Source organism: Agelaius phoeniceus, chromosome Z (genome assembly GCF_051311805.1).
Source record: "Agelaius phoeniceus isolate bAgePho1 chromosome Z, bAgePho1.hap1, whole genome shotgun sequence".
In the NCBI taxonomy this organism is placed as follows: Eukaryota; Metazoa; Chordata; class Aves; order Passeriformes; family Icteridae; genus Agelaius; species Agelaius phoeniceus.
The window spans coordinates 47594064-47611650 of record NC_135303.1 but is presented as its reverse complement, the minus strand read 5'-3'; the positions used below and the strand labels follow the sequence as shown (position 1 = coordinate 47611650).

Here is a 17587-nt window from a genome sequence, read left to right as displayed (position 1 = left end):
CTTTGCTGGGCATCTTCCTCCCCTTGGGCCTCTTCTTCAGGAAGACGCACAGCCACTGGAGGCTTCGAGGTTCCCTCTGGGCTCTGCAGACAGACAGCAGCGTCAGGGACACGTAACCTCCTTTATATTCAGCTCTAGACCCAGATGCACTCAGGAGAAAGCATCTGCAGAGAAATGGGATTCTAAGGTGCTCAGACTCAAGTAAAATGGGCCAGCTGGATTGGACTGCGCTCTCTTGTACAGGAGAAATTCCATCATGGCAGCCACCACTTTCAGCTGCTTAAACGTTCTGGAAAGGAACTGGAGAAAACAGCCCTGGGTCCTCCTGCTGCTGCTGTTGCTGCAAAGGGCCTGGGCTGTACTTTCATTCATCCAGCCAGGCTGGCACCGGACTGCAACAGGCCCAGCTCACAGCTTGCTCCGCAATTGCCAAATGCTACCAAGGCCAGAGGCTCCTTTGCCACTCACCCAAAGAGCGGATTCTCTCCAGGCACGGCTGATGTGACCTGCAACACACAAGGGAAAAAGAACCAGATGCTCTAAGAAAACTGCCTGTGCTGGCCATGCCCACCCCAAAGTCAACCCAAAGACAGAGCATTCTGCTTTCACTACACCACTCCAGCAGCATCCCTTGTGGCACACAGCAAGCAAGACAACAGCAGCACAAAATACTGCCTGGTGTCTACCTTGTCTCTCCTCTTTGGCCACTCAACCCATAGAAACTTGAGACTAAGTCTACAAGTGGTTCTCTAACAGTCATTGCTTCTGCCCCACCTCACCCAGCAGCGGCTACAGCTCCTCTCTTTGCTGTATTTCAGTCTGCTCAAGACATTGCATGCAGCAATTGCCATGAGCTTACTGAAAACCTTTCCCCAGGGAGGCTTCACCCAAGTCCCTCTGAGCCATGGTGGCAGTCCTATGATATAGCACAGGAACAGCTCCTGTGTGTGGGAGCATACAAAAACTCCTCAAAAATGTCCATCTCAGAGGCCTTTACCAAGCTCATTCTGTGATTTCATCACAGAACAAATGGCTCTTTTAGCGCGCAGGAAGTGTCAAGTTCCACAGGCAAATGCTGGGATGAGGGAATGCAGACAAGAAGCCTTGAACTGAGGGACTTTGCCTCAGTCCTGGAGAGCAGTGCACAGCTTTTACAAGGATGCCTGCCAAGCTCTCCCAGTCTTCCCATCCTGGAAGTTGTCTTGCTTGAGCCAGCAAACTGAGGAGACTCCAGACTCCATTGCCACAGGCCGTGGCACGGCAGGAGCGGAATCCCCGCAGGCTACATCACAAATGCTGCCCATGCCCCACTGGCTAGAGACACGCCCTTCTTAGCTGTGGGCAGGGGCGTTACCCAGCTGAAGGCCTCTTTGTGGCATTTGGGTTTCCATATGCTGCACTGAACAAAAACGTCTACTTACGTGCCAGGTGGGTGAAAAAGTACCCGGAATAAGCCACGGTAAAAGCCGTGAAAGCTGCAGCACACACTCCCTCCATGGCTGGAGCAGTGCTGCTCAATCTGCAAGGGACAAAGCCTGTAGGCAGAAAACAAAAAAACTCAAGAGTCCTGCTGGCAGAGACCTCGTCGATCAGCAGGTTCCCCTGCAGTGAGCGTGCCGCAGAGCTGCTCTGCACACTGAGCCCTTCTGGGCCTCGGCACAGCAACTCTGCCTGACAACGCTGCCATGCGGCCGCTGACATCACAATAGCAGTGCCCGGGGCTGCTTTGTGAGTTCATGCACAGAACCACACCTTCTCTACAGATGATGCCAAAAAAAGCCTGCAGCGTTCTCCTCTGCTACAAAGCCACACAAAAAGCCCTCCTAGTCCATCACCTGTTGCTCAAGGCATCTAAGAGTAAAAACACACTAAGCCCCTCTAGCCCACACTGAGAAGCTGAGCACTGAGAAGGGAGCAGGATGTGAGGACCCACATTAGTGCTCTTTGGCCACTATTGCTTCTGAGCAAAAACCAGAAGGCTTCTTCCAGCGGGACCTCCCTTAGTTCTAGAAAGCAGCAAACTATCAGAACCCAGGAAATTCCTCTGCCTGCCCTGGAGGGCTCAAGCCGCTGCCCGGGGGCTCAGAGACTTTGGCACAGAGCCCAAGATGCCTGTGCCTTTGATTTAGCCCTTGGAAAAAACAATCACCAATCTTGATATGAAGAATTACAAGTCAAAAGAGTTTAAGTAGAATAATAGGTAGTTTGTCACCAGGTGAAAAATAGTTTTTTGAGGTTTTGAAAATGACAGCTCGGGGGTCTCAAGATGGAGGAATTTGGATGTGCCTTGTCCTTTTTCCTCCTTCTTCCTAGCCACCATCTTCTGAGTGATGTTGGCACTTTTAGATTGGTTTAGAGGAGAAGTTCACTGTCTCACATAGGTGATAGGTATTGGGAAGTTATTGTAAATAGTGTACACATAGTTTTGGGTATAAAAAGACAACACTGCCTCTGAGGTAGGCAGTGTGCCTCAACCCAAGCTGCTAGACAGACCTTGGCACGTTGGAGAAAGAATATTATAGATAAGAAACAATAAACAACCTTGAGACCAAGAACAGAAGAGTTCCCACTCCTTCTTCAACTGCCGGGCTGGGGAAAGAGACTTTCTAATGCATCTCAGGGTCACTCTGACCAGCAGAGATTGCAAGAGCAAACAGGGAGAAGCACGACTTCAATGACATTTAGAGTTTCCTCCTAGGTACAGAGACAAGGCCATGTGTCTTTCAGCACTATTTATTCAAAGCATTTTACATCACAGCCGTGGCTGTGATTTCAGCAGGGAAACGCCATGACAGGAAATGCAAGGAGGATCCTTCTCTCTGACTCACTCTAGCAGAGAGGCCTTGGCACCAAAGCACCACCACCATTTTTTCCCCCCACTTTTGTCCTTCCTCAGTAATTTTTTGGACACAGGGCTGAGATGGGTGGCACTGAAATGACAGCTCTGACACACAGCTGAAACCATCAGGGCCAGGGGGGCATGTGCGACTGTTTTTCTTCTCCAGCAGAACAAGGCAAGCCAGAGTGCTGACACTGATACCAAGCGAGTTCAGCCAAGCCCAAAGGGAGTGCAGCCAAGCCAAGTGCAGCCCAGCAGGCTGGGAGGAAGAGGCAGCAAAGCGGCAGATCCCATTGCCACGGACACGCCCGGCGTGGCGGACTGATGGCAGCGGCAGTGCCAAACAGAGCTCCGCAGGGAGAGACAGACACCCATCACCATCGCCACTGCCACCAGCACTGCCGCAGAGAGGGAGCAGCAAACTGCCACTGCAGGGCCAGAGCTGCTCCCGGCAGCACCAGCAGCCCCCATCTACCATCAGAACCATGCTGGAAGCCCTGGCCATCCTGTCTTTGCTCCAGGGGCCCCGTGTGACACTGCACCTTTCTTGCTTAAGCCATTACCTCTTTCGCACAATTTTCTTCCTATTGTCGTCTACTGCTTTCCCCCCCCCCCCCCCCCCCCCACTACATTATAACTCTAACATTCTCAGCTTCTCATAGATTGGTTTTTCCATTGTCCCCCTCCATTGTGGTGGAGAAGGGGAGAGAGGAGAGGCTTTCCCTGGACTATCTCAAGAAGAGGACATAGAAAGGAGGGAAGGCCTTAGAAAGAAAAAACAACGCTCAGGATGCCTCTTTGGGAGGGAAGCAAATGTGCAAGTTTCTTAATATCCAGCCACAAATCTCTGGAGTCTTGACAGCCAAGAAGCACAGGAACCTGGAAACCTTGTTGTGAGACACTGGAGGACATTGCTGGCTCAAGCCCTTTCAGGCGCTTGTAGGTGGGGAAAGGGGGCAGATCAAGCCTTGCTCTGCTGAGGCCATGCCCTACTCTGCACACCCCACACCCCCAGGCCTGCATCCCAGCCCAGCTGTGGCCGCTTATCCCTGGCACACCAAAGGCTCCACACCTGTGTCTGGAGCCCCTAACCCAGCTCCTAAATGGCCAGGTGAGTGGCAGCCCCATGTGGGGGAAGGCCCCAGGAAAGCCAAAGGCTATTTACCTCGGGATGTGTGGCCACCACATCTCTTGACCCTACCTCCTCTTGGTCTCATTTGCAAGCTGAGCTTCCTATCCCCTTTCAAAGCCTTTCACAGTCTAGTGCTCTGTCAACAGTGCCTCAGTTCCATGGTGGGAATTCTGAAGTCCTTTCCGAGAAGCCTTGCCTGAAAGAGAACAGGTCTGGCTGGCAGTGCATTGCTCTGGAGGCCTTAGGAAGTTGCTTTGCCAGCCCTTACCCACTTACTGGCCAAAAAACACATGTGAAAGACTGAAGCTTTGCCAGCTGTGACAGTGCCCCAAAGAGAAGGCAGTTAGGGGCAAATAAGGAGAATTATTTTGGTGCTGGCACGCACATCAGGTACCAGGTGGGTGAGAAAAGCCATCTGTAAATAGCTCAGCTGACAATCAGGGAAGGGAAGGTGCAAAGAAATGAAGAGGTAGAAATCTCAAAGGAATGAGAGGACTATGTCCAGAAGTTGAAACTAGCCAAAAGAAAAAACAAAAAGAGTAATTGGATAAAATACTGATAAAATTCAGCAAGTCTTCTCTTGGTGCTGGATGGTGCATTGGGGGATAGTGTTGGCAGCTTTGGGTGCCCATCCCAAAGCCATCACCTGTTTTCCCTGTGCCCTGAGGGGTTCAGACAGGCTGTTGATCTGCATGGCCACTCCCAGTTGGCCCCAGAGTCCTCTCCACTTCATGATCAGCTCACCATAAGTTTTCTGGCTGTCATCCGTTGTGGCTTCTCTTCTCCTGAGGCTTGGTGTTGGTCATTGTTGTCTGATGTGTGGCTGTGTGGTCATTTTTGGCCCGTGCCCTCCAGGACAAACCCCCACACTCCCCCTTTTTTGTTTTATTTAAAATGAAAGGTATAACAATCATAGTAAAAATAATATCTTCTTATACCTAAAACCAGCACAATACTTAGTAGATTTTAACTAAACTTGGGAATTAAAATGAACAGGTGGGTTGATATTGCAGACATAAGCAAACAATAAGAAAATACAATTTTCATTTTCCCTCACTTCGCGGGCCCTGACTCCCAGATGGCTCCTCGCCACTTCATTCCCTTTCACTTACCCACAAAACAAAAGAGAACAGAAAATCAAAGCCAAAAGACTTATGGTGGAACCTTTCCCGAGTGGCCTTCAGCAAACACACAAGTCAAAAGAAAAGGTTTCATGCAGGACTAGAATGGGGGAACCTTCCGGTGGTGCAGGACTCCTGTGGGGGCAACAGAGTCGGTCCTCCAGCTGTCTAATTCTCAACTTTTATTGTAGCTCTGATCTCTGACATATGTATTGCAGCAAAAATGGGGGACTGCTAATACAAGAGGAAAGTGCGGGCAGGGTTGAGGGCAGTCAGAAAGTGGGTTAGGGTAGAATCTAGGACGCCATGGCCGGTGCTGTCCTTGCAAGGGGTCAGAAGAGGAGGGGAGATGGCAGATGGCTGGTGGCTCGCCTGTGCTCTTGAGCAGGTTCCATCTCCCGGCCTGTCCTTCCCAGGGATCGTGGTTTCAGGGAAGCGGGGGCGGAACACGAAAACTGAGAAAGGAAGTCTATCAAATATTGTGCAACTAAAATTTAAATTTAAATGGTAGTCAAATATACCGTCAGTTACCACCAAACATAGCAAAGTAAATGATTTTCAATAATCACGGTATCAAATGTATATTGAAACGATAAACAGGAGACCATGGGAGAGGTTAAAGTCTAGGGGACATTCTTCCAGGCCACAGCCCCAGGAAGTGCCCTAGCAGGCCCACAGGCCTCCACAGTGGCTCAGGCAGGTCCCAACTGCACAAGTTTTCACTCCCTCATGTTGGCCTTGGTTCCCGTGGCAGAACTTGCCTTCCCGCTGGACACTCACCTGCGCCTGAGCCCCTGGAGAAGCCCGGCTCCCTCCCCCTCTGCCCACAGCCACAGCAGCATCCCCAGCAGTGACACCACTGCTCTGCTCCATTCTGCCCTACTCTGCTCCTCTAGCCACAGCTGCAATGCCTGTATCTCCACAAGAGCTTGTGGCCTGGAGGCACTGAAGGAAGAAGACCTTTGCACGCTTCCAAACCATGCCGCAAATCCCATCCATGTGTCTTCCCACATCGAAGAAACACCTGACCATTCAGAAGCAAATTTAGAGCTTATTCACAGGGTGAGAACAAAGGGAAGCTTCCAGCACAGTGAAGGTTTTATTTCTTATAGTATTTATTTTGCCTATTCGAATAAAGAGACTACGAACTATGACCTAGAAACTAGAAACTTCAAACTACGAGCTATAATCTACAAACTACAAACTACAAAGTGCAAACAAGAACAATGGCCTCTTCCAGGGCTAGTATCTCCTGCTGGCCATAAACTGCTGCGTGGCCATGATCAGAGGCGTCAGGTCGGAGGTCGGCTTGGCTGATGTTACAAACGGATGCTGCCCAAAGAGAAAAAGAAAAACATGAACTTGTACTTTCCTCACAGGCTGAAACAGGCTTTCTCTGGCTACCAGAAAGATACAGAAAGAAGAAAAGGAGGGCATTCTGGGCACCACTGTCTCCACATCCAGGACCTTGCTACATGAGGCAAAATGGCTCCCAATCCCACAAATCCGTGACTCCAGATGTCTTCAGCTTAAGGAGATTTGGTCTAGGTGACCTTGAAAGGCTCCTTCCAAGGCATCCTAGGCCAGGATTCTCCTTTGTTTTCCTTTGCAAGCCCCCAGAGGGGAGATTCTTAGGAGCGGGCCCCATCAGACGCCTTGGACTTGAGCAGATGAGGAGCCCCTGGCAGCGGGCAGCTGGCGCAGCCTGCAGCCGCTTTGCCTTTTACCTGCAGCAGTTCCTGGGCAGACCAGCGCCTGTCCTCGTCCCTCTCCAGGCAGCAGTGCAGAAAGTCTCGCAACCACGCCGACTGCTGCCTGGGCTTCTGCAGCTTTGGCCTGCCCCCGCTGCTGATCAGCTCTTGAACCTAGAGAAGAAGGAAATGCCACGCTCTACCTGTCTCCTTCGCACCCCAAACTGCTCACACACACCCCACGGCACAGGCTCCACTCTCCCGTGGCACTTTACTCCCTGCCAGAGCCTGGCAGATACCATTCCTACCCCTACTGAAAGAACACAAAGCCACAGGCAGCCATAGCCAGTCCAATAGGCAAAGGCTCTTGCCTTCACCCCTGATTTCACTGGCTGATGGGGACTAAAAGCCCAGCTTTGCCCTTTTGTCAAAGCTTCCGTCAAGCAAAAGGCATCACCATTTTTTGTGCGGTTCGTGCACTGAAATGGCAAGGGGACGATCTGGACAAGGAGCACGAGAGACTATGCAGCCTGGCACCTCTCATTTCCAGGTGTTAGCAAGCTTGCCAGGCAGAAGAATGGGAGCAGATTGTGTTTGGGTGACAGCAGTATCTGAGAGCAGGTGCAGCGCACCGTGCGGGAGGTTTTCATCCGGTAAGGAGGCGCCCCTTCCACCATCTCGATCCCCACAATGCCAAAGGACCAGATGTCCACTTTGGGGCCATAGAGCTTCCTGGTGAAGATTTCTGGCGCCATCCAGTAAGTGGTCCCAACAGCTGATCTCCGTTTGCTCTGCTCAGCGGTCAGCTGAGCAGCAAGGCCAAAATCAGCTGAGGAGAAAAAAGAGGCCAGCGTGAATGAGGAAAGCAAAGCAAAGAAATCCCCACTGTACCAATGTCCAAGAGGGCAGCGTGGAACCCAGCTGCCATCAAGGGGCCACGCTGCCATTCCTCTGGCCTGCAGCCAAGGAAATACGGAATTGGCCAGTTAGCAAAAGCCCCAGCTTTCAGGCAGTGGCTTTTAGACTGTAAGTGCCTTGCTTGGGAAGGGACACACGCACAAGCCAAAGGCACTCCTGAGCCCTTGTTCCCAGCAACACCTCCCTGCACCTTGGGGCTGTGCTCTGCACTTGTATCAGGGCAGCCTGGACTGCCACAGGCACCACTGCAGGGAACCAGCAGTCACCCAAAGGCAGCCCCACACCGCAGCCTGCCACGGCTGAGCCTGGCCAACAACACCCACCCAACTTGACGGATCCGTCCAGACGCAGGAGAATGTTGTGGCTTTTGACGTCTCGGTGGATCACTTGCTTGGAGTGAAGGAAATCCAGGCCTTGCAGGCACTGAGAGAGGAAAAAGAAACACCAGCCTAAGTGGATTTCATCCCACAAGCGGGGAAGTGGCACATCTGCAACACTGCAACATTCCTGGGCCATGCTGAGCCATGGCACGACAGGCTGCTGGCAAGGGCAAGAGCTTGCTGCTCCAACACGAGGACAGCAGTGCCTTTCTAAGTGAGGGTGTGTGTGCTTCTGAAAGAGAAAGGACAATTGTTCCTCCGGCCACTGCCCTGCAACCACAGACTGAAGCAGCACTGCTGCAGTGGCTGTGCTCTCTCCAGCCAGACAAGAGTGGATGCTTTTGCAAACACCCCTTTGGTGCAAGGCTCTCTTGGAGGCTGAGCTCCATGACAGCCCAGTGTGTATCTTTGTCTGTGCCACTTATTTTACATTGTGCCACCAGCAACTTTGCCCGTCCAGGGAAGGAATGCAGCACACACAGGCTCCAGGCAAGTGTTTAGAGAAGCAAACACAAACACACTAGAAGAAGGGCAGGGACACTGGAAGGCACTTCAGATGCTCTTGCTACTGCCAGTCATAAGAGAAAGGCAGCAAGGAGGCTCAGAAGATGAAATCTCTCCTCTCCTTGTCACCCATTTGGAAGGACCATCCCGACCAAGGCATGGGAAGCACAGGCACCATCCCTTACCTCCCGAGAGACAGCTGCTATCTCTCCTTCTGCCAGGCAAGTCTCCCTGATGACATCGTGTAAGGAACCTCCATCCATGTATTCCATCACGAGCCAGAGTTCCTCGTCCAGCAGGTAGCTGAAAGGAGGAAACAACAGCCTGGAGATGAAGGTGTGGTGTGCACTCACACCACCTGATGGATTCTTGTTTCTGTGTCTTTCTCAGAGGAAGACAGGAGGAAGTGAGCAGTCATTCACTACGCTCTACAGGCCTTGAACTCTGGGCAGTCTAAAACACTGCTTGCTATCCACACCAACGAAAAGGCCAAGGGAAATACAATCCGCAGTGCTTCGGCAACACTTCAAACCCATGGGGAAAAAATCCAAGCCCAAAGCCAACAAAACCATGGGGAGAGAGCACAGGAACTTTGAGGCTGTTGGCTCAGTAAGATAGGGCCAAGTCCGGCCTTTGAAAGCGCCCTTCAAACTCAGCATGCCAGGAAAGAGTAATGCAGCCCCAATGCAATCTCCTCCCAAGACACTGTAGATCAGCCCAGAAACAGGAATGAACAGCTCCATCCTCTGCCATCCACCAAAGGAGTGCTTGAACCTCTGGCTTGCAGGATGTGAATGACCTTTCACAGCAGAACAGCAGAACCACTCACCTGTCTACATAGTTGACAAGGTTGGCGTGCTTATTGCCACGCATGACCTGGATTTCATTCAGGCACAGTTCGCTGCCGCTCTCTTGCAGGAGACTAATTTTCTTTATGGCCACCTAAAACGACAGGGAAAACCATGAACCAAAGAAGTCTGTGGCACAGGACCACAAGGGCAACATGGAGACAGTGATTATAGGAGGATAGTGCTGGGCTGGGCCAAGCTGCCTTGTGACAGGACATCAGACCGCCTGCTCGGGCACCTCCCAGGACACAGAGCCACATACCCTTTGCCTTGGAAACCTGGGAGAAACACGCTCTAAGCTCTCCACCTCAGAGGTCTAACAACACTCACTGTGCCCAGGGCCAGTCTTCTCCCATGGCCTTACTTTATCATCCCCATGCTCATTCACACACCTCTTGCAAGCAGGAAGCCATTTTGTGCCAGTAAAAATGGAGCAAAACTGCTGGCAAACCATTGGCACTTCTAGGGGATTGGATCATTACTCCAGCAGTCACTGGCATTCTCCATTGCACAACAACAAAGCAAACAGTTAGAGTTATGGCAGATAAAATGCTGTCCTAAAAACATCCTGACGGCTATTCCTCCTAAAATATACAACCCTACATACTTCACAATGAAAAAATGCCACAATGATGAAAACATCATTAAGGGCACCTCCAACAACCACAATCCTAGCACTTCCTCACTCCAGGAATTTTCATTTTGCTCCACTCAAATACTTTTCTTCACACCACTGACTTTTGCAATTACTGCCTGACTGTAAAAAGAAATAACCCAGGCCATGATCTTCTAGGGATATACACCGGGCTACGAGCAGGGCTTAGGCCCTTGAGAGACTCCTTGCAGACCACTCTGTCTAAGCACAGTTCCAAGGGCAGCACTGCAGGTGCCTACAGAACTACCAGCACGATTGCCATGTATTTGCTAACAGCCAGAAAAGAGAACTCAGGAACCCTGCAGCCCCAAAGAGCAGTGCCATGCTCTGAGACACCACCTGGGCACTAAGACCCAGCCAGCGTGTCCTCCTCTGGCCTCCTTGCATTCCCTGGGGCAGCTGAGAAAGACAAAATCTGTCCCCACTGTATTTGGTAGGGTGGACACTGCTCTGCACTTCATCTGCCTTTGCAGCAAAGCTCTCCTGGCCACCCAAAGCTCAGCCACAGCTCACAGCAGAGGCGAGGGCACTCGAGAGCTGCAGAAGCTGCGGCGCTGCTTGGCGCTTACCTCTTCTCCTGTGGCAGTCTCCACTGCCATGCACACCGTGCCGAAACCCCTAGAAACAAAACAGCAGCGGAGAAAGAAGAAATCCTTTAGTCCCTGCCAGTGCAAGAAACTGCAGTCCAATGGCAAATAAGTCCTGGGGCAAACAGTGAATGGAATAGGACAGATTCTCCTCTGGGTCTTTTCCCCCTTTTCTCTTTCTGTATCTGTACATGTGTGGGATTTTTCCAGGAACTTGCCAGTTGGGCCTTCTCCCACTTCTCCCTGGAGCCTGTCTGCCAAAATCAAGCACCACTACTGAGGGCTTCTGAGAAGCCTGAGGCCACGGAACAGCCATTGCAGGAAAGCCTCCAGACACAGATCCCTTCTCCAGCTTGCAAGGAAGTTAGTGCCCGGCCACAGCTGCAGCCACAGCCAGAGCAGGGAAAGGCTTCCAATGCTGCACACACAAATGGAGAAGTCCTCAAAACACAGGATCCTTGGACAGCGGCGTTCTGAGTCCAGAGCTGTTGTCAGCTGCTTCTCTTCGGTGCACCAGACACCTGGAGGACTCTGCTTTTCTGGAGACTTCTTGTACATTTGCCTTTTCACAGGGAAAATGTTGCAAATCAGTCCCATTTCCAGTCAGCAGAGCCGGCTTTCAAAGGGAACAGCTTGGTGGATCCTTTGCAGGAAAGGCCTAAACCCCACAGGATCCACCAGGGTTCTGCCATCAGCCAGATGATGCCTTTTCCTCTGGAGTGCATTGGCACTGGCCATTGCCCTGAAGCTTTGTCTTTTGCCACCTCAGCTACAAAAGAGAGCTGCTTCTTTCATTTCTGCTTTTGGCTGCTAGGCTAGGTGGTGGCCATCCAGACCACTGAATCTTGGTTTCAGCAAAATACTGGAAAGAAATGTTACCCAGAGCTGTTCCCTGATAGCTGTCAGCTGCTGACTTGACCTCTGAGGCAACAAAGTTTCTCCTCCTTTCATTCCCACGCATTCTGTATTCTTTGGAGACATGCAAAAATGCTTTCTCCTAGGAAGAGCGGCAATCAGGTGCAACAGACTTGAGGGACAGGAGATCTGCCAGGTGCTGCTCTTTGCCGCAGAAAAGACATTGCCAGCGTCCAGGTGTCTTTGCCGCCCTGCCTTCGGACCACAGCTGTAAATGCTGACCAGTACTGAGAGATCATCAGGCATCATCCTAACGCAGTGTCTGAACAGCTTTGGAGCTTGCCTGACGTCGCTCTGGGGAGATGTGACACCAGCAAAATGCACAGGCCCTGCCTTTGAAGAAGGAACTGTGGCTGCACTCACCCTTTGCCAATGGTTTCCAGCTCTGTGTATTCAGCCTCAGGATCTCCCTCGCTCACCAGCATCTCTGGAAAAATCCCAAGGAAAGATGCTCACTTCAAAAGAGATCCCACCCTGCAGCAGATCAGAAAGGCAGCCCCACTCTCCGCGACTCTGGGCCCTTTCAACTCAGGCAGTCGGCAAACAACAACACCACTGCACCACCACCACCACCACCACCTCAGAAACAACAGCAGCAAGACGAGCAGCCCTGCAGCACAGATGGCCTGCACCAAACTAGACATCTAAACTAAAATCTAAGCACGTGCAGAAACAGTCAGAGGATGCAGGGATCAGAAAGCTGTAACCAAGAGAACTGGTTGTTGTCTAGAAATGTTAAGGGCAGCAGGAATAACAAAACCTTGCTGTTCCTGGCAATCAACACTCTGTGACCTTCAAGCAAAGCTTTAATCCTTGCAAACATCAAAGGCATCTTGGCTCCTGGAATCAATTGTTCTCAACAGCTGCCCTTTGCAGAACAGCAAGAATATTGCAAAGTGCTTCCAGCAGAAGCACAATCTGCAGCTTTGAGCAGGACAATTTTGCCTAAACAATGGCCTTCTGCCTTTCAGGAGCAGCAGCTCATGTTCCAACCTACTGTGCTGGGCCTTAGGAATGAGGTGCCTCAGCCTTTAGGACAGGCCGAGTTCTGAAGATGACCTTGGCCGTGCCCCACAGGAGCTCCTTGAGGCCTACTCATTGGCTGGGTCACGGCCTCCTGCTCAGCCAGAAACAATCTCTGGTTTGCCTTTTGCCTCCAGGGAAGCTCAGGCAAAGCCAAGCCAGGCTGAGCTGCTCTCAGAGGCAGGAGCAACACCCCGGTGACCCCTCACCACCTCAAAGCACAACAACGGGTCCTGTGTGGAGGCCTCAGGAGCTGGCACTCAGCTGAGGAGGAACAGGAGCTGGGACAGCTCATGCCGACACACGCACACACAGGGCACTGCTCCAGCAGACAAGGATCACAAAGGACGTACTCAGCATGGCCAGGCACTTGTCCTCTGTCCTCTCTCCCAGCTGCTCTCTGCTGCCAGAGGAGCTACTGGTGCTCCAGATGCACGAGCTGCTCCCGCTGCACTTGCCAGCTTGGGGACTGGAGGCTCCTTCAGAGCCTTCTGCTGCAGCTCCTGCAGGTGCCAGGACAGAGGAGGTGGAGCTCTGGGAAAAGAAATGAGTGAGGTCACAAATGTGCCTGGCAGAGGTGCCCCTGCCATCCCATTTCAAATGCAAGCCCCTGGGAAGATGCTGCTGGCCACAGCCAGGGCTCTTCACCTCTCAGCTTTTGCAGCCCGCTTCTCCAGCTCAAGGCCCAAAATCCAAAGGCTGCTTTCACACCATGGACAAAATGACACCACACTCACTGCTAACCAAAGCAGGCACTTACTGATGATGTTTGCTCTGGGCCTGGGCTGACAGCAGGGGCAGGTTCATGAGCACCTTCCTCCTCTTCAGCCTCTTCCTCGCGTGCAGAGGCAGCCAGAGCAGGTGCTGACGCTGCCCTTCTGCTCTGGGGACACACAGCAGCATGAGGGACAGGAAAGAACCTGGCATTCACCACCTCACCTATATTCAGCTACAGGCCCCGCTGCATCTCAGCTGTTCCTTTAGCTACTGACAGCTGCTGTCTGCGCAGGGCCAGGTCCCTCCTGGGGACAGTGTCTCCTCATATCCTGCAAGCTTCTGAACTGCACCTTTGCACTGCTCTCTTCACTGGGGACAGGGAGCCTGCACAGCCACTGGCCACCAAGGGCCTCACTTGTACCCCAGCAGCATGCCAAGACATCCTAATGCTACCTCCTGTCTCTTGCTAAGACAAATTCACAGCCCCTTTCAGAACAGTAGGAAGGTGATCCCTGAACTTCCAAGTACCAGGCCTCACTGCCTGGGGGAAGGGCAGGAAAGATTCCAGCCCTCAGCATCTTCAGCCAGGCACGGGAGGTGCTGTCTGATCAGAAACTTGCAGCTATGCTTTGCTCCAGCCACAGGACTGCCCAGAGCTGCCACTTACTGATGCTGCATGCTCAGGCCCTGCAGTGGCAGCAGGTACACTTTGCTGGGCATCTTCCTCCCCTTGGGCCTCTTCTTCAGGAAGACACACAGCCACTGGAGGCTCCGAGGTTCCCTCTGGGCTCTGCAGACAGACAGCAGCGTCCTTTATATTCAGCTCTAGACCCAGATGCACTCAGGAGAAAGCATCTGCAGAGAAATGGGATTCTAAGGTGCTCGGACTCAAGTAAAATGGGCCAGCTAGATGGGACTGCACTCTCTTGTACAGGAGAAATTCCATCATGGCAGCCACCACTTTCAGCTGCTTAAAAGTTCTGGAAAGGAACTGGAGAAGACAGCCCTGGGTCCTCCTGCTGCTGCTGTTGCTGCAAAGGGCCTGGACTGTACTTTCATTCATCCAGCCAGGCTGGCACCGGACTGCAACAGGCCCAGCTCACAGCTTGCTCCGCAATTGCCAAATGCTACCAAGGCCAGAGGCTCCTTTGCCACTCACCCAAAGAGCGGATTCTCTCCAGGCACGGCTGATGTGACCTGCAACACACAAGGGAAAAAGAACCAGATGCTCTAAGAAAACTGCCTGTGCTGGCCATGCCCACCCCAAAGTCAACCCAAAGACAGAGCATTCTGCTTTCACTACACCACTCCAGCAGCATCCCTTGTGGCACACAGCAAGCAAGACAACAGCAGCACAAAATACTGCCTGGTGTCTACCTTGTCTCCTCTTTGGCCACTCAACCCATAGAAACTTGAGACTGAGAAAGTCTACAAGTGGTTCTCTAACAGTCATTGCTTCTGCCCCACCTCACCCAGCAGCAGCTACAGCTCCTCTCTTTGCTGTATTTCAGTCTTCTCAAGACATTGCATGCAGCAATTGCCATGAGCTTACTGAAAACCTTTCCCCAGGGAGGCTTCACCCAAGTCCCTCTGAGCCATGGTGGCAGTCCTATCATGACACAGCACAGGAACAGCTCCTGTGTGTGGGAGCATACAAGAACTCCTCAAAAATGTCCATCTCAGAGGCCTTTACCAAGCGCATTCTGTGATTTCATCACAGAACAAATGGCTCTTTTAGCGCGCAGGAAGTGTCAAGTTCCACAGGCACATGCTGGGATGAGGGAATGCAGACAGGAAGCCTTGAACTGAGGGACTTTGCCTCAGTCCTGGAGAGCAGTGCACAGCTTTTACAAGGACTCCTGCCAAGCTCTCCCAGTCTTCCCATCCTGGAAGTTGTCTTGCTTGAGCCAGCAAACTGAGGAGACTCCAGACTCCATTGCCACAGGCCGTGGCACGGCAGGAGCGGAATCCCCGCAGGCTACATCACAAATGCTGCCCATGCCCCACTGGCTAGAGACACGCCCTTCTTAGCTGGAGCTGTGGGCAGGGGCGTTACCCAGCTGAAGGCCTCTTTGTGGCATTTGGGTTTCCATAAGCTGCACTGAAGAAAAACGTCTACTTACGTGCCAGGTGGGTGAAAAAGTACCCGGAATAAGCCACGGTAAAAGCCGTGAAAGCTGCAGCACACACTCCCTCCATGGCTGGAGCAGTGCTGCTCAATCTGCAAGGGACAAAGCCTGTAGGCAGAAAACAAAAAACCTCAGAGTCCTGCTGGCAGAGACCTCGTCGATCAGCAGGTTCCCCTGCAGTGAGCGTGCCGCAGAGCTGCTCTGCACACTGAGCCCTTCCGGGCCTCGGCACAGCAACTCTGCCTGACAACGCTGCCATGCGGCTGCTGACATCACAACAGCAGTGCCCTGGGCTGCTTTGTGAGTTCATGCACAGAACCACACCTTCTCTACAGATGATGCCAAAAAAAGCCTGCAGCGTTCTCCTCTGCTACAAAGCCACACAAAAAGCCCTCCTAGTCCATCACCTGTTGCTCAAGGCATCTAAGAGTAAAAACACACTAAGCCCCTCTGGCCCACACTGAGAAGCTGAGCACTGAGAAGGGAGCAGGATGTGAGGAACCACATTAGTGCTCTTTGGCCACTATTGCTTCTGAGCAAAAACCAGAAGGCTTCTTCCAGCGGGACCTCCCTTAGTTCTAGAAAGCAGCAAACTATCAGAACCCAGGAAATTCCTCTGCCTGCCCTGGAGGGCTCAAGCCACTGCCCGGGGGCTCAGAGACTTTGGCACAGAGCCTAAGACGCCTGTGCCTTTGATTTAGCCCTTGGAAAAAACAATCACCAATCGTGATATGAAGAATTACAAGTCAAAAGAATTTAAGTAGAATAATAGGTAGTTTGTCACCAGGTGAAAAATAGATTTTTGAGGTTTTTAAAATGATGGCTCGGGGGTCTCAAGATGGAGGAATTTGGATGTGCCTTGTCCTTTTTCCTCCTTCTTCCTAGCCTCCATCTTCTGGGTGATGTTGGCACTTTTAGATTGGTTTAGAGGAGAAGCTCACTGTCTCACATAGGTGATAGGTATTGGGAAGTTATTGTAAATAGTGTACACATAGATTTTAGTATAAAAAGACAACACTGCCTCTGAGGTGGGCAGTGTGCCTCAACCCAAGCTGCTAGACAGACCTTGGCACGTTGGAGAAAGAATATTATAGATAAGAAACAATAAACAACCTTGAGACCAAGAACAGAAGAGTTCCCACTCCTTCATCAACTGCCGGGCTGGGGAAAGAGACTTTCTAACGCATCTCAGGGTCACTCTGACCAGCAGAGATTCCAAGAGCAAACAGGGAGAAGCACGACTTCAATGACATTTAGAGTTTCCTCCTAGGTACAGAGACAAGGCCATGCATCTTTCAGCACTATTTATTCAAAGCATTTTACATCACAGCCGTGGCTGGGATTTCAGCAGGGAAACGCCATGACAGGAAATGCAAGCAGGATCCTTCTCTCTGACTCACTCTAGCAGAGAGGCCATGGCACCAAACACCACCACCATTTTTCCCCCCACTTTTGTCCTTCCACAGTAATTTTTTGGACACAGGGCTGAAATGGGTGGCACTGAAATGACAGCTCTGACACACAGCTGAAACCATCAGGGCCAGGGGGGCATGTGCGACTGTTTTTCTTCTCCAGCAGAACAAGGCAAGCCAGAGTGCTGACACTGATACCAAGCGAGTTCAGCCAAGCCCAAAGGGAGTGCAGCCAAGCCAAGTGCAGCCCAGCAGGCTGGGAGGAAGAGGCAGCAAAGCGGCAGATCCCATTGCCACGCACACGCCCGGCGTGGCGGACTGATGGCAGCGGCAGTGCCAAACAGAGCTCCGCAGGGAGAGACAGACACCCATCACCATCGCCACTGCCACCAGCACTGCCGCAGAGAGGGAGCAGCAAACTGCCACTGCAGGGCCAGAGCTGCTCCCGGCAGCACCAGCAGCCCCCATCTACCATCAGAACCATGCTGGAAGCCCTGGCCATCGTGTCTTTGCTCCAGGGGCCCCGTGTGACACTGCACCTTTCTTGCTTAAGCCATTACCTCTTTCGCACAATTTTCTTCCTATTGTCGTCTACTGCTTTTTTTTTTTTTTCCCCCTCACTACATTATAACTCTAACATTCTCAGCTTCTCATAGATTGGTTTTTCCATTGTCCCCCTCCATTGTGGTGGAGAAGGGATGAGAGGCGAGGCTTTC

The 17587-nt window shown here is 51.9% G+C and overlaps 1 protein-coding gene across 1 annotated transcript; it reads right to left on the bottom strand.

Moving 5' to 3' along the window:
* Positions 1-6334: 6334 nt before the first annotated feature.
* On the bottom strand, positions 6335-15529 carry LOC129133163 (serine/threonine-protein kinase PAK 3-like). The gene is made up of 12 exons (XM_077172181.1): positions 15454-15529; positions 14490-14527; positions 13998-14120; positions 12967-13147; positions 11954-12017; positions 10658-10706; positions 9415-9527; positions 8771-8888; positions 8025-8124; positions 7416-7612; positions 6820-6957; positions 6335-6424 (listed from the first exon to the last, which is right to left on the bottom strand). Exons 1-12 carry the CDS (start codon positions 15527-15529, stop codon positions 6335-6337), a joined length of 1287 nt encoding a protein of 428 aa, XP_077028296.1.
* Between the last annotated feature and the right edge of the window lie 2058 nt (positions 15530-17587).

Excerpts from the sequence above, each read along its gene's own strand:
- LOC129133163 (XM_077172181.1), bottom strand. The coding sequence starts at position 15,529 with ATGGAGGGAGTGTGTGCTGCAGCTTTCACGGCTTTTACCGTGGCTTAT. Across the intron at positions 14,528-15,453 it reads CTTTTTCACCCACCTGGCAC|GTCACATCAGCCGTGCCTGG; the intron begins GTAAGTAGACGT and ends TGTGTGTTGCAG. Across the intron at positions 8,889-9,414 it reads CTTGTCAACTATGTAGACAG|CTACCTGCTGGACGAGGAAC; the intron begins GTGAGTGGTTCT and ends TCCTCCTTTCAG.